The sequence below is a fragment of the Panicum hallii genome, chromosome 9 (assembly GCF_002211085.1).
Source record: "Panicum hallii strain FIL2 chromosome 9, PHallii_v3.1, whole genome shotgun sequence".
Lineage (NCBI taxonomy): Eukaryota > Viridiplantae > Streptophyta > Magnoliopsida > Poales > Poaceae > Panicum > Panicum hallii.
In genome coordinates this window covers 69,836,838-69,852,869 of record NC_038050.1, presented here as the reverse complement: position 1 = coordinate 69,852,869, position 16,032 = coordinate 69,836,838, and the positions used below count along the sequence as shown (strand labels likewise).

The 16,032-nt window shown below is 46.4% G+C and overlaps 2 protein-coding genes, 1 long non-coding RNA gene and 1 pseudogene across 4 annotated transcripts; 3 read left to right on the top strand and 1 right to left on the bottom strand.

Moving 5' to 3' along the window:
• Positions 1-341: 341 nt before the first annotated feature.
• On the top strand, positions 342-1,430 carry LOC112878242 (protein ALP1-like). Its single transcript, XM_025942682.1, has 2 exons — positions 342-635; positions 728-1,430. Exons 1-2 carry the CDS (start codon positions 342-344, stop codon positions 1,427-1,429), a joined length of 996 nt encoding a protein of 331 aa, XP_025798467.1. The 3' UTR covers position 1,430.
• Positions 1,431-1,778: 348 nt separating this feature from the next.
• LOC112873405 lies at positions 1,779-3,018 on the bottom strand. The gene is made up of 3 exons (XM_025936365.1): positions 2,907-3,018; positions 2,432-2,821; positions 1,779-2,344 (listed from the first exon to the last, which is right to left on the bottom strand). The coding sequence occupies exons 1-3, from the start codon at positions 3,016-3,018 to the stop codon at positions 1,779-1,781; spliced, it is 1,068 nt and encodes a 355-aa protein (XP_025792150.1).
• A 3,610-nt stretch (positions 3,019-6,628) lies between these two features.
• Positions 6,629-9,204, top strand: LOC112877837. 2 transcript variants are annotated; one of them, XR_003225569.1, is made up of 4 exons: positions 6,629-7,219; positions 7,795-8,032; positions 8,273-8,444; positions 8,775-9,204. It is a non-coding gene; the product is annotated as an uncharacterized LOC112877837 (long non-coding RNA). The 2 variants fall into 2 exon arrangements; XR_003225570.1 differs by lacking the exon at positions 6,629-7,219 and adding an exon at positions 7,277-7,715.
• A 1,433-nt stretch (positions 9,205-10,637) lies between these two features.
• On the top strand, positions 10,638-15,710 carry LOC112876962 (annotated as a pseudogene).
• The last annotated feature ends 322 nt before the right edge of the window (positions 15,711-16,032 follow it).

The window sequence follows — 16,032 nt, the reverse complement described above, 5'->3', positions numbered from 1 at the left end:
TGGTGAGTCACTTAGCTCTTCATGCGTACTTAACAATTTTTCTGCATATATGTTAGTCATGATGGTAGATGTTTTTCTTGTGCTTAATTCATTCCAGGCAATAGCAGTTGATAAAAGAAGCTAGCAAAGTGTTATTTTTGGTTGTCACTTTCATGGATCGAAACTATCAAAGAAGGTCACAAAATGAAGATGAGTTCATACTTTTCGTTTTCCCGACTTTAGAAAGCAGTTCATCACAACCATCTACAAAGACACCTATGCACACATCCAAACTTTCAGGAGCATCTCGTGTTCAAGAAATCTTAACTGGGCATGAGATCCTAAGTAAAAGAAATTTCCGTATGGAACTTAGTGTTTTTCATGCTTTGGTACACAAGCTTCGTGAGAAACAACTCCTTACTGATTCAAGAGTTGTCTCGGTAGAAGAACAAGTTGCTATATTTTTATATGCACTAGCAAAAAATGCAAGTAACGAGACATTGGCAGATTTCTTCCAACACAGTGGAGAAACAATAAGTCGATACTTTGGAGCTGTGCTTGATGCAATTACACAGCTAACATGCATATATATTCGTCCACCGTCTCTACATCCACATCAGATCTTGAGAAGACCAAAATTTCACCCCTTTTTTCAGGTATAAACAAATATATAATCCAGTTGTTATCTTAGAATTTCAAAATATCTATCATATGAACAGCAATGAATATTAAATTTCTTTTTATGCAGGATTGTGTTGGCTCTATTGATGGGACACATATGCCAATGATACTTCCGCTGGAACAGCAAGAACCTTATAGGAATAGAAAGCAAACAATTTCTCAAAATGTGATGCTAGCATGCGATTTTGATTTGAAGTTTGTCCACGTACATGCCGGTTGGGAGGGATCCGCTTCAGATGCAAGAGTTCTACAAGATGCACTTGATCATGGCCTAGTAGTACCACCTGGTAAATTTTTTCTTGTGGATGCTGGTTATGCAAACACAACACAGTTCCTTGCACCGTATCGTGGAACAAGGTATCACTTACAAGAACAAGGAAGAGCCAATCAAAAGCCTCGGAATTACAAGGAGCTGTTTAATCTTCGACATGCACAACTGAGAAACCATATTGAGAGATCAATTGGTATATTGAAAATGAGATTTCCTATACTAAGGACTGGCTCACACTATCCTGTTGATAAGCAAGTTGATATATCAGTTGCTTGTTGTGTTTTACACAACTTTATACGCCTACATAATGGAGATATGCAGTGGCCAACTAATTCCAATGATGAGTTAGATCCAGAACAGGTTGTTGAAATGCCAAGTGGTGACCACAACTATAACAGTGATATACAGAGATTTAATAATTCTAGAGAAGCTGGAAATCAAAAGAGAGATGCTATAGCACATCAGATGTGGGAACAATATGTAACTCACAGGACTTAAATATTGTACTGCTACAAATATTGTACTGCTAGAACAATATGCAGCTCACAGGACTTAAACATTGTGCTGCTAGAAATATTGTACTCTTACTATTGTACTCTTACAAAAGTATCACAAAATACTCCCAAACAAAAGCATCAGTGCAACCAGCCCCATTAGTTTTTTCTCAGCCTGCAAAAGTACCACAAAATATTCCCAAACAAAAGTATCACAAAATACTCCCAAACAAAAGCATCAGTGCAACCAGCCCCATTAGTTTTTTCTCAGCCTGCAAAAGTACCACAAAATATTCCCAAACAAAAGTATCACAAAATACTCCCAAACAAAAGCATCAATGCAACCAGCCCCATTAGTTTTTTTCAGCCTGCAAACGCCCAATCTCCCTTTTAACCCAAGCCAAACGAATTGCATCACCTTGAAATGATAAGAAAACTTCCCTATTATTCTTGTTTTGGAAAATATCAGAAGCCAATAATATATCCCCCATTTGTAGATCATTTAAGCTTTCAAGCACCGTGATGCACTTGTTGATGCTGTAAGGATCCTCCAATTTCTTTTCCTCAATAGCAGCAAATCTATCAATTTCTTCCCTTTTCAGCTTTAGGTACCTCTCATGAAATCCTTCTTCAGGACTACAAGATTTAGTCTTTTGTTTCTTTCCACGTCGAGATTCCGTACCTTCTAAAGGTGTCGGTGTTGAGCTAGGAGGAGTTTTCATGTGCTGCACAGGAGTCACACCAGCCTCTTCATCAAAAGGAAACTGCAAACCAGAATCAAATTCAGCAGGCCAAGTAGGAGACGGTGATTGATATATCACAGCTGCTGATGCTTGTTGAGTTGAAGGATTTGATGCGTTCTTTGCCTTGTTTGCATAATGATCCATACCATGACGAGTCCTCCCTTCTGCGTAACGACCTGCACAATTACATTGCAAGACTGGTGAAAAAAAGAAATTACAGCTCCTGTTTGAGAATAAAACTTTTTGTTGGTCCAAAATCTCACCATCATAGAGTGCAAATAAATCATCAAAATATGGAAATGATTTATCTTGCCTAGTGAGGGCATCAGAATTGTTCTTGCGAGCAGCAAAATTAGCCCAAACATTTGGAGGTGCCGTCACCATCTTTCTCTCGCTGTCCCATCCAAAACCACTTTCTTCTTGTAATTCTTTCACAACACGATAATCTTTCTTTAAGTCCTGCTCCTTCTGTTTGACTTGGTTGAGAGTAAATGAACAACCAAACTTTGCATTCAAGCGACAAACAATATTTGTCCATGCCTCCTTACTCCAAGCATTATGTGTTCTAAAACCTGGCACATCATGATCTTTGAGGAGCCCAATAAGAAATAACTTCATCTCATGGCTCCATTTCGCTCTCTTAGGAGTGGTTCCTGTATTCCAGCATTCAACAATAGATATATACAAATTTACTTTACATTTTCAGTGTGCAAATGCAGTAAAAGTTAGAAGCATTACCAATTTCAGGAGTAGGCTCAGTAGTATCATGCTCTGTGTCAACATTCATGAGATCCCGTCCGTTAGACAAATCACCTTGAACAGCTATCTGTGCACGACCTCTACCCGGCATCACCTCCCTAGAAGAACATTACAATGTAATTTTTCCCAGAAAAATTTTGGACCTTATCAAGAATGCCAAAATAAATGGAGCTGACCAAAATTTATAGTATATTTCACTGCAAGACTAGTGCGTCGTGTGCAACATAATTTTGTACTATATTTCACTACAAATTTAGAAATAATAAACATTTTCAAGAAGCAGAGAATCTCCATCAAGCGCATCGTGTGCATCAGAATATTATAATATATCTTACGGCAAACTTAGATATAATAAATAACTATAAGAAGAGAAAGCCTCCGTCAATCTATACTAGTGCATTCGTGGTGCCTGCATCTGAGCTAGTACATGCATCGTTGCCTCCGTCAAAACACCATATAGCCAAATACGGAAGTGCGCATGGGAAATCGATCATGCTTAGAAGCAGAGCCGCGCCTCAAATCAACTATAGTAAACAGGAGGCCGATGATGCTCAGATCTGATGGGGAAAAACGAAAAGGAAGCAACAAATCAGAAATCAAACATGGAAGAAGAGTACCTGCAGTGTTGATTAGCCTTCCCCGGTGGGGATGAATGTGGTCGCCGGTAGTCGACGATCTGAGAAGTGGATAGGTTTCGTCGTTGGTCACGATGGGAAGGGGAGTGGAGAGTGTGTGTTTTGTTTCTCCAGGGAGGGGAGAGTGTGTTTTTGTTTCTCCACCTATTTTATTTCGCCAGGGGGAAGACGGAGCAGTATGCGTGAAAACAACGAGAAGCGGCGCGAAAGGGAGCAGAACGCGGTAATATTCCCGCCAGGAAAAGTTCCAAGAGGTCAGACCTCTTGGTAACTTTCATGTGAAATCACGCTAAAAAATGCATTACTGTGGATTGTTTCCTACGTTTTTTTGATGAGCCAAAGGATCGGATAGGAAAAAATCGTAAGAAACAGTAATCCTACAAAATTCCTTTAAAAATCCTCCAATCCAAAGGGGCCCTCAGCCTCGCACCGCTTTCCCTGCTCGCTAAACGCCCCCCTGTGTGCCCTATAAATAGTACATCACCAACACTAACCTCTACATTCCCTGCACGCCGTCGCCTCTCCCGCGTCTGCACTCCCTACCACGCGTGAAGAACGGCCCTGCGTTTCCACCCCTGTGCGCCGCCGTCACCCAGCCCTCCCCTGCGCGTGAGTCCCTGCTCCTTCCCTTCCCCCCTGCGCCACGCCCCCCTGCAGGCCTCCCCATCGCCCCTGCCCTGCTGCTGCCGTCGCGCCCTTCTCCCCTGGCCCTGCGCGCCTTGCCCTACCCTACAGCCACCGCTGCAGCGTGCCCCTGCGCGTGCGTCTCCAGCCCGAGTGCCCAACCCCCTGCGCCCTTTCCTGCAGCCACCCGTGCGCCGCCCCTCGTGCCCCTGCCCTGCAGCCGCGTCCTCCCCCCTGCAGCCGCGCCACACCCTCCTCCTGCAGGCCGCCCCTGGTGCCAGCCGCCCCCAGGAACAGTGCTGCCAGGACGAACAGGAACGAAACAGGCAAGAACAGACCCGCCGGCGCCACTTCTCCCGCAAAATTCGATCTCCACGATGCATCCCCGCGGTAAGTTAGGTACGGATTCGAATCCCCTCGTCGTCCTCTTTCATTTGCGTCGCTTCCCGCGACCTCTCGTGCGCTAGAACGACCGGAATTCGAAGAACAGTCCCCGTCGGTCACCATTGCTGCCTGATTTGAGCTTTTTGCAGATTGGTCCCTGAAGAATTCTGTAATTATCATGTAAATTTCTGTGTCTTGCGAAAATTGCAGAAAACCTTCTAGATTTATTACATCTTTTCAATCCAGCCTCACCGTGGAATTTTTCCAGATCTAACCCTAATCTTTTCCTGATTTGCAAGTTTTCCTGATTTGCAAGTACTATTTTCTATGTGTTGTAATTCTTTTTTGCTAACCGTTGAAGTCTATAGTTAATTATGTATAGATCCCTGCAACCTTGTTTCATGCGTAGTTTCCGCGTTTTAGATTCGTTTCGATCCGTTCTTTTTGCATTAATCTTCTAAAACCCTAAGCTATCATTTAGTAGTGTTGTTGTACCATAATTCCTGTTTTTAAAATTAGGTATCAATTTAATTTGAATAATATCCTCTCATCTAGTTTTCTGAAATAAAATCCAATTAAGTTTTTTCTCCGGTTTTCATAATTAATATTAATTTGATTAATATCAACTTAAATGTGTTTGTAATTTAATTTGTTTAGTTCAACATGAATCATAAAATTCGACGTTTAGATGCTCCCACCGGTTTCTTTTCTAATTAATTATTTAATTAGTGTAATTTATACATATAGAATTGTATATAAAATTTGACTAAGTTCTACTTCGTCTTTATAAATGCAAATATAATATGAGTTAATTATAATTAGGGATATTCTCTTTTGAATATCTTTTATATTAGTTTTCTAAATTAAAATAAGTGAAAGCCTATAGTTCTTTAATTCTTTTATAATATAAATATTCTGATAGCTGTTTCTTTTCAACCCTAGCTCCGTTTTTCGCGTTTCTTTCGTTCTCGTGACCGTAGCATCGAGCCCTATCCTTTTGTACGCTCTTTTAAAGCTTTCCTCTTGTTTGCTGCATCGAGCCCTATCCTTTTGTACGCTCTTTTAAAGCTTTCCTCTTGTTTGCTGTATATGTTCTTAGTTGTTCTTGTTTGTTTGCTTGCTTGTATGCTTCGGTCCGATGCTTGTGTGACGTTAGAAGGAGCGCGATCCAAGAGCTTTGAAGATTAAGAGTCTCAAGAACAAGATGTTGAACACTCTGAGCAGCTATTCTCTAAAAGAAAGGCAAGTATTTCCTTGGTCATTCTTTTGTCCTAATAATCATAATAAATATAATTTTTCTTTATGCATGCATGTGTCCTAATTTTGATGGATCCTAATTAAGGATATGACTAGTCTTTATGATCATTCCTTGTCAACCGGGGTTTTACGTTTATGTTGGGTAGCTATTGCTTAGTTGCTATAACTGGTTATGGTTTGGGAATAATATATAACCATGATGATAACAATGATGATGCCACATCTGTTTATCCATGTTCATGCTCTTTGTGTTGTTAATCACAAGATCATATGTTTTAATCAGAACATGGAGAACCACCCAGGAAAACAGTGCAACCACAATACTATATGGCTCTGGTCTTGGCTAATTAATTAGAAACTCTAGCTTGTGATGATCTTACCGAAAGGGCAAGAGAGGAGTGCGTTGATGGGGTATAGCCCGGTCCTCTTGAGGTGTAGATATGATCCTGGTTAAGGCGTCTTTCTCATTAGGGAGGGTTATGACCACTGCGGCCTGAAACTTTAGCGGATTGTCAGTTAGTGAATTTTTGTAAAGGCCTCGTAGTGAATCTCTTGCCACTCACCTCGGAAGTGTTTAAGAGGCTAGCTACCTCGGGCAAATCAGGAAACACGAATTGTGGGTAAAGTGTACAACCTCTACAGAGTGAAAACTGATATATCAGCCGTGCTCACGGTTAAGAGCAGCTTGGACCCTCACATGATTAACTGAACTTGAAGATAAATTAAATCGTGGACCATGTTTATGGTTGTGGTTATGTTTATGCTATATCTCTTCTATTCCTTTTAATGTGGGTTTTGGTATAAACTTATACCTTAGTAATCAGGTGCTAATAAAACTTGACCAACTAAAATTGCTTATCGCAGTAAGCCAGTCAGCCTTTCCTTGATTTTGGACTTCATGTCATATAATTCCCAACACTTGCTGTTATATCTATAAAGAAATTAAAACAAAAAGGATAGTAAAAAATGATCTTTCAAAACAATTCTCAATAAAAAAGTATTAGAAATGAGAATGGGTTTTGGTTGTTTTTAAATTTATAGAGCGAATCAAATAATTTTGCATGCATAAAGAGGCGGCTTAATAACCGTAAAAAAATCAGCACTACGCTGTCATCGAGATGGCCTGACGCCTGAGCGCGTCTGCATCTCTTTGTCTTTCGATCTTGCCTTCCTCTCCTGGAGGCGACTCGGCAGCCGGCCCTCGCCGTTCCCCACCGGCAGCCGGCGCTCCTGGGACTGGAAGGCGACGCCGCGAGGGTGACCCCGCGGGCACGGCGGCACTTCCGCTGCTCCTTCTCCGCCCACCAGCTGCCGCCTGCTGCCAGTCTGACTCCTCCATCCAGGCCTCCAGGCCGAGCCGCCCCACCGTCTGCGGTCCGCCGAGCCGCCAAGGTGAGCCGTGACCGCGAGCACCCTCCCCTCCTATCTCCAGTGTCCTCGTATACAGACCATAGGAACATATGTGAGTGATAGTTGATGTACAGAGTACAAACAAATAGGAGTAGCATGTAAAGTGGAATTACTAGAGTCGCTAGAGTTGTTTGTTGGTGCATTGCGAATTTTGATTGTAGAATTGTTGAATTATGAAGAGGAATGGAGACCGTGCTAGTTTATGCAAGTTTCGAACTTAATTGAGTGGTTTTAAGATATTATGAGATCTTTTAGATATATTACCATGTTTTAGTTATTTTATAACCGAATCGCTTGGAAAATTTAATAATTGTTGACCGATTTGTTCACTGGGTTAACTGAATTGTATATTTGTGTACTTGCTCGGCATACCCTAAGTTGAAATCTTAGATCCACCACCGGCAACGAGCACCCACCAGATGTGCCGTCCCCCCTCTTCCCTTCCTGCTGAATGAAACAGAGCGCCCCAAGCCCAAAAGTAACCTATTTGTATTAGGATCCAACCCAATTACAATACATACATGTATCATACGTACTAACTTGAGTTTTTTTTGCAGAAATTATCGGGTGTATGCCCATGTCTTATACTGGGTCTGCCTCTGAGAGAAGGTCGGTCTGCGCGTCACTGGCCAAAGGGGTTGATTCAGAGATGCGTTTTTCGAGAGAAGATCTGGTTGGGTCAGCGTTCATTGCTTTTGGGGTCACTTTGTTTGTGGGTTTCTTCTACGCTGCCGTCGTGTCCAAGCTGCTTCCACCATATGAAAACAGTCTTCTAGCTGCCATCCAAAATGATTGGTAAGGAATGCCAAGGCAGCGCCTTCTGTTTCTTTTGCCAACTTTCATCTGAGCACAGAGAGTCCACTTATTTGGAAACTAATTAATAGTACCAAGTAAGCCAGGTGCATTGGAGAGTTCACTTATGGATGTTCTTCATGTTGTTGTTTTCATTTGAATGAGTGAGGTCCATGTAACAACATACAAGTTTTGTGTAATTGATATACAAGTTCTCTGACTAGTTTACTGTGTAATTTGCAGGTATTACTGCCTACTTGTGCCATTGACGCTTCCTGTCATAATCGTGGCAGTCTATCTGCATTGGCTTAGCATGAAGATGTTTAAACATGCATGAAGCAAGATTTCCGTGGATTTCATAGAACAAGTATGCAGTTTTGTTCCAGTTCAAACTCTGGATGAGATGAGGATCAAGGTAGTTTAGCTGAAAGTGTCCTGTCAACAGTTGTCGTACAGAGTGTCCTAATTTGTTTCTGTCATCTCCAATCTGTAGCTTGATTATGCTTCAATCAGAAATACTCATCAATTTCTTTCATACCAACAATTGCTGCCAAGTGCTTACAGTAGATATCGCTAATTTTATGGATTGCCATATTGTAATGATTGAGAAGGAGCTTGGTACTAATTTTCAATATGTTGACAATAAGTGGTGGCTTTATACAATAAGAAACTTCAAGCTTCACATTTAGTTTGTTCTGCTACTGTGTGATGGTTGTGCAAACTAAAAGGTTTCTTTTGTTCTCAGATGTGAAGATGCTCTGGAGAATTGTGGACTGATGCTAGCAGACGATGTTTTTTACTTTTTATGCTCCAAGGTCAAGTTTGAGGTAACTTTGAAGGAGCAACTATCTGTGCCGGGCCTTTATAAGGAAGCACTGAATTGCAAGTTGAGTCTGCTCGCTAGTCGCTGAAGAAGGCAGAACGTGCTGCGGAAGACCTGAAGAATTTGGTGTCCTTCTTGAGTGTTTTCTGCTTTTAGTCAATGTGGTGATTGTAATATTTCACATGGTTGGAAACATCTTTTTTGCCTGCTGTATGGAGGTTTAACGCTTGACTTATCCTCCCTCCTATGCTCTCTGTGCGCTTTATGGTCGATATGAAGATTGAAGAAAGAGTGTCAGCAACTGGTTCAATCAGTATGCGCCACCTTGTGGTGGAATTTGTATTGGAAAAAAGCTACAGATAGCCTGTGCAATGCCATTGCATAACTAGCATGCTCCAATGATTGATCTTGATTTTGCTTTGGCGAGTCGAGCCTCTCTCCGGCGAGAGCGAGCCAGTGCACTTGTCGAACTTCTTTGCCGTCTCGGTGCTTAACTGAATTGGATTAACTGTTGCTCTGCTAGGAGTCTCGGTGCTTAAAGCAGCTCGTGCGCAACCGCTTGCACCACCGGCCACGGCCGACCACCACCCATCCCTCGCTGCAACCTGCAAGTCAAATGCGACAAGGAGAGGAGCCGAGCCAGCAGCGTCGAGCTTTAGCAGCTTGTGCTCAATCCACCCCGCGCCGGCGTCGCAGCGCCGGCTGTAGGTCCGTCGGTCTCATGCCACCGCGGCATCCCTGGAGGAGCGAGGGCCGTCAGCGGCGCGCGAGGGAAGTGCGAGTCGGCGGATGCGCGGGAGAACTCGTCGGACCTGGCGGCGGCAGGTCAAGCGGGTTCACCGGCGAGGCGGCGCCAGCGCGACCTTGCCAGCAGTTGCGCCCATGTCGCCCCCCCGAGCTTTTACAGGCAGGCCCCTAGATATTTTCATATAACCCCCTAATCCGGCGATTAATAACTGCGATCCTAATATTTATATGTACCCCCTGGTTTGGATCGCGATTATGGACCACGATCTGATTATTTGCAATTACACTCTAAATAATTACAAATAGGCCCCTGGTTGACTGCTCTATGTCCTCGTCGGCTCTTGTGGCCCTTACGCCGTCGCCGCCGTCCTCCCCGTTGTCCGCCGCAGACCAGAGCGCGAAGATGCATCCCCACTCGTGTATCATACCAACTAACTTGAGTTCTTTTGCAGAAATTATCGGGTGTATGCCCATGTCTTATATTGGGTCTCTGGCGCGTCACTGAACAAAGGGGTTGATTCATAGATGCGTTCATTTAGTTCCAATGATTGATCTTGATTTTCCTTTGTGAGATCATCTATGATGGCTAACAGATCATGTACGTTAACTGAAGCAGACTTGCAGTTCGTGTCCATGTCAATCAGGGGCAACCCCAAGCACAGAAGCAAGCGCATGCATGGGCGCTGCCTATATTTATCGACGGAGATCCGATGCATGGGGTGAGATTGGGAGGTTGTTAGAGTTTTGATCCCGTCAAAGCTGCTGCAGCGAGGTCCCTGCTACTCGGACTCCGCGGCAGGTGGGTCGGTAGCCCGCGCTCCCAGAACCAGAAGCCACCCATCACCATTGCCTGCCTGCGAAACAAACAAAGGAGATCGGCGGGGGGAGAAGGGGGGACACAGAGCGAGGTAGATGGCCATGGAGTTGCAGACCTGATTGCCAGGAACTCAAGAGCGTGCGCAGCTGATAGGCAGCTGTGATTATTCTTGATCAGAGGAGGAGGGGTTCAGGTTCAGTTCGTCGACAGGTCGAGCGCCCATGGCGTACCTGCGGAACAAGTCGATGGAGTTCCTCAAGAGGTTCGAGGTGCCGGCCAAGAACCCGTCGGAGGACGCGCAGCGCCGGTGGCGGGAGGCCGTCGGCACGCTCGTCAAGAACCGCCGCCGCCGCTTCCGCATGGTCCCCGACCTCGACAAGCGGTCACAGGTCGAGACGCAGCGTCGCAATATACAGGTACGTCCGTCAAGGATCCATCTGGCCATCTCATCTCATTGCTGACCTCACACGCATGGATTGAAATTGTTTTTTTTATTAGAGTTGATGAAACTCAATTAGTTTCGATCTGCAATGCGTCGTGTCGCCGTATTCTCCTGACCGATCTAAGGCAATTCAGGCACTGTTTTTTTTTTGCGAAACAATTCAGGCACTGGGTTAAGACTTAAGAACCAGTAATCTGATACGCTGTTATTGTATATTGTATCGCTGTTCATCCAACGCAAGACGGCGCGGGATGGCATGACATTGCCTGCCTAGTGCCTAAGGTCAACGTTTTCTGCAACTTTCCTAGGAGCTACTGCTCATTTGCGACTGACAAATTATCGAGATAGAAGGATAGCACAGCTCCCTCGGTCTTTTTATGCTACACTGAATTCAATACTATGGTTGATAGAAAGATACATTGTTGTCCTGCGCAATCGGTTTAAAAAATAATGCGCAGCAAATATATGACCTGCCTTTATGCGTCACATTACGTACCTTAATACGCGCAAAAAAAAATCCCTCATGTGCGTTGTCAAAAAATACTTTGTAGAAAATATGGTTGATATAAACTTGCCTATTTCGAAAATTATATGGAAAACAGATATGGTATTCTCAAGGAAAACAATGGACAGCAGATAGTTTGAGTTATGACTAATATAACTTCTTAGGTCAATGACTCAAGGCCCAAGGGCTAATGCTATAGTTATTTTTTGCCAGTTAATTGCACATGTTAAAGTACAGAAGAAAACTATATTTTACATATCAGTGTATAAAATCACACTAATATTAATCCACACTAGGCCGAGCAGAATACCTTTATTGGAATTTCGACTTCTGTTATGGGATTCTGAATATAGGTTCAATGGTCAACCTATAAAGGCCCAGAAGCATGAAGAGCAAATATTGTTTTCTTGAAGTGCTCCATAATTTCCATTAGTTATTGCACAATGTGTATATCAGTTGCCTTTTTGTGTAACCTACAAGACAGAGTTAAGCTAAGTTAATTGTCACTCTTTAGGTTTTGAAGACTAACTAATACCAGGACCGTGTCTTGATCTATTTGTATGTACTCATGGTTAGAATACATGAAGAAAAAGTGAGAGTATTTAACAGCAGTTTGAATGCTCCAAAAGTATTTTTTTATGATTATCACTAATGAATTTTGTAAAGACTATGCAGACAAAAGGTGAAGTTTAGCCCAATTTATCAGCCAACTTGCGCTAGAACGATTATATTCAGTAAAAGTTCCTTTCCATGCTACTAACTGAATGTAATTTTACTGACCACGTTAAAAGCTGCATGACAGAACAATGAAACCTTTTATTGGTATTTACATTTCAATTAGCATCGAGCTGGAAATAACAGATATGGTATAAGCTGTTCTTGCACCTTTTGTTCTCATCCAGCCCGAAGCACTCAAAATGTTCCTTTCTGATTCACAGGAGAAGCTTCGTGTTGCACTGTACGTGCAGAAGGCTGCACTGCAGTTCATCGATGGTACGCTAACACATCCTCTATTTTATATAAGCGTTGCATTCGATCTGGGGTGGTTCAATTTGTTGTTGCTTCCTCGATCTGATCTTGAAGTCTCCTAACAAGGTCGATGTTGAAATCCTTAATTTGTAGCCGCCCGCAAGGCGGAGCACCCGTTGCCGGAGCTCGCGCGGCAATGCGGCTTCTCCGTCAGCGCGGAGGAGCTGGCCACCGTCGTGCGCAACCACGACACCAAGAGCCTGAGGCACCACAGGGGCGTCGGCGGCATCGCCCGGAAGATCAACGTCTCCCTCGCCGACGGCATCAAGTCCGACGACACGGGCATCCGGGCTGAGGTCTACGGCGCCAACCAGTACACCGAGAAGCCCCCGAGGACGTTCTGGATGTTCCTGTGGGACGCCAGCCAGGACATGACGCTCCTGCTCCTCGCCTTCTGCGCGCTCATCTCCGTCATCATCGGCCTGGCCACCGAGGGATGGCCCAACGGCATGTACGACGGCCTTGGCATCGTGCTCACCATCTTCCTCGTGGTCATGATCACCGCGGCCAGCGACTACAAACAGTCGCTGCAGTTCCGGGACCTCGACAAGGAGAAGTAGAAGATCGACATGCACGTCACCCGCGACGGCTACCGGCAGAAGGTGTCCATCTACGACATTGACGTCGGCGACATTGTGCACCTGTCCATCGGCGACCAGGTGCCGGCCGACGGCTTGTACATTGATGGCCACTCGTTCGTGGTCGACGAGTCGAGCCTCTCCGGTGAGAGCGAGCCCGTGCACTTGTCGAACGCGAAGCCGTTCTTGCTCGGCGGGACCAAGGTGCAGGACGGCTCGACGCGAATGCTGGTGACGGCGGTGGGGATGCGGACGGAGTGGGGGAACCTGATGGAGACGCTGAGCCAGGGCGGCGAGGACGAGACGCCGCTGCAGGTCAAGCTCAACGGCGTGGCCACCATCATCGGCAAGATCGGGCTGGCGTTCGCGGTGCTCACGTTCACGGTGCTCATGGCGCGGTTCTTGGTGGACAAGGCGCACGCGCCCGGCGGGCTGATGCGGTGGAGCGGCGAGGATGCGCTCTCGGTGCTCAACTTCTTCGCCGTCGCGGTCACCATCATCGTCGTCGCCGTGCCCGAGGGGCTGCCGCTCGCCGTCACGCTCAGCCTGGCGTTCGCCATGAAGAAGCTCATGCAGGAGCGCGCGCTCGTGAGGCACCTCTCGGCGTGCGAGACGATGGGGTCGGCGAGCTGCATCTGCACCGACAAGACCGGCACGCTCACCACGAACCACATGGTCGTCGAGAAAGTCTGGGCTTCTGGGGCAGCGCAGACCGTGAGCACCGCCAAGGGCTTCGACGAGCTCAAGTCGTCCTTGTCAGAAAACTTCACAAAGGTGCTACTAGAGGGCGTCTTCCATTGCTCCGGCTCGGAGGTCGTCACGAACAAGGACGGGAAGACCACCATCATGGGCACGCCCACCGAGACGGCCATCCTCGAGTTCGGTCTCGAGGTGGAGAAGTACACCAAAGTGGAGCGCTGCAGCGCCATGAAGCTCAAGGTGGAGCCGTTCAACTCGGTGAAGAAGACAATGGCCGTGGTCGTCGCGTCCCCGCACGCCGCCGGCCATCCCCGCGTCATCCTGAAGGGCGCGTCCGAGGTCGTCCTGAGACGGTGCAGCTCCATCATCGACGGCACCGGCAGCGTCGAGAAACTCACGGATGCCAAGGCGAAGCGTGTGGCCAGCGCCATCGACGCGTTCGCGTGCGAGGCACTACGCACGCTCTGCCTGGCGTACCAGGATGTGACCAGCGGTAGCGACATCCCCAGCGATGGGTACACGCTCATTGCGGTGTTCGGCATCAAGGACCCCCTTCGTCCAGGGGTGAGGGAGGCTGTCAAGACGTGCCGCGCTGCAGGTATCTATGTCCGCATGGTCACCGGTGACAACATCAACACGGCGAAGGCGATTGCGAGGGAGTGCGGCATCCTCACTGATGATGGGATTGCCATCGAGGGCCCCGACTTCCGGACGAAGAGCCCCAACGAGATGAAGGAGATCATACCCAGAATCCAGGCACGTAGCTGCATTCTAAGCTCTTAGCTTCTTCTCTGAAGAATTTTTTGCATAAGGAAAACTGACACGACTGGTTTCTTGTGTCTGCAGGTGATGGCTCGGTCGTTGCCGTTGGACAAGCACACGCTGGTGACCAACCTGAGGGGCATGTTCGGAGAGGTGGTGGCAGTGACTGGCGACGGCACAAACGACGCGCCGGCGCTGCACGAGGCTGACATCGGCCTCGCCATGGGCATTGCTGGAACAGAGGTTTGTAACACGTTTGTTCCTGATCCTAAGCACTAGTGACTCAATCAACAATGTTTTAAACTACTTGACGGTTGTAACTGCTGGTCAGGTTGCCAAGGAGAATGCCGACGTGATTATCATGGATGACAACTTCTCGACCATCATCAACGTCGCCAAATGGGGTCGTTCCGTCTACATCAACATCCAGAAGTTCGTGCAGTTCCAGCTCACGGTGAACGTTGTTGCCCTGATGGTGAACTTCGTCTCCGCATCTTTCACAGGTGCGCATAACTGCATGTTCAGTTGAACCTCATTCTTGTCACATCATCTCATAACTTTCTGAGTGACTTCAATTCTCTTGTGATTTACAACCGAATAAATAATTCAGGAAGCGCCCCACTGACCATTGTGCAACTGCTGTGGGTGAACCTGATCATGGACACCCTCGGCGCTCTGGCGCTGGCGACGGAGCCGCCCAACGATGCGATGATGCAGAGGCCACCGGTCGGCCGAGGTGATGTGGAGGAACATCATAGGCCAGAGCATCTACCCGCTGGTCGTGCTCGGCATCCTCATCTTCAAGGGCAAGAGCCTCCTGCAGTTGAGCGGCGATCGATCTGGCACCCAGCTCAACACGTTCATATTCAATACCTTCGTGTTCTGCCAGGTACAGAAGCTGAAGTTGCCTTCTTAATTCTGAACTTTTACTTGTTCTTGTCACTCACACTCCGTTCTTTGGGCACCTCAGGTTTTCAACGAGGTAAACAGCAGGGAGATGGAGAAGATCAATGTGTTCAGCGGCATCTTCAGCAGCTGGATCTTCTCGGCGGTCGCCGGTGCCACCGCGGCGTTCCAGGTGATCATCGTGGAGCTCCTAGGGACGTTCGCTAGCACGGAGCACCTGAGCGGGAGGCTCTGGCTCACCAGCGTGCTGATCGGGTCGGTCAGCCTGGTGATTGGTGCCATCCTGAAGCTCATCCCTGTCGACTCCATTAGCGACTCGTCTGATCGCCGTGATGGGTACCAGCCCATCCCCACCGGCCCCAACGCCGTGTGATTTCGAAGACGCTTCGTCGTTCTTTTTCCTCTTAGGAACAAGAGAATTCAGCAGTTTTGATTATTTTAGGTAGGAGTGACGGTTGTTGCCGCTGTTAGCTATTTGATCTTCAGTCTCTCGACCTTGTTGTCTTTCAGGCAAACAATGCGTCTGAATGTGGGTGATAGAACCAATGTTTGTAGCGAATAATGGTAGAATCTATCTGAATTTTTACAAGTCTGCATTCTTCATTGCATGTCTGTTTTGTCTTTGTAGCAAACGACGTTTCTATGGGTTAATGATAAAAAAAATACAGATCATATTATTGCAAGCAATAGAAGTA

Bases quoted from the DNA above. Each gene is read 5' to 3' on its own strand.
- LOC112873405 (XM_025936365.1), bottom strand. From the start codon at position 3,018: ATGCCGGGTAGAGGTCGTGCACAGATAGCTGTTCAAGGTGATTTGTCT. The intron at 2,822-2,906 runs GTAATGCTTCTA...GCTGGAATACAG, and splicing joins TGAGCCTACTCCTGAAATTG to GAACCACTCCTAAGAGAGCG. The intron at 2,345-2,431 runs GTGAGATTTTGG...GTAATTGTGCAG, and splicing joins TTTATTTGCACTCTATGATG to GTCGTTACGCAGAAGGGAGG.
- LOC112878242 (XM_025942682.1), top strand. From the start codon at position 342: ATGGAACTTAGTGTTTTTCATGCTTTGGTACACAAGCTTCGTGAGAAA. The intron at 636-727 runs GTATAAACAAAT...CTTTTTATGCAG, and splicing joins AATTTCACCCCTTTTTTCAG to GATTGTGTTGGCTCTATTGA.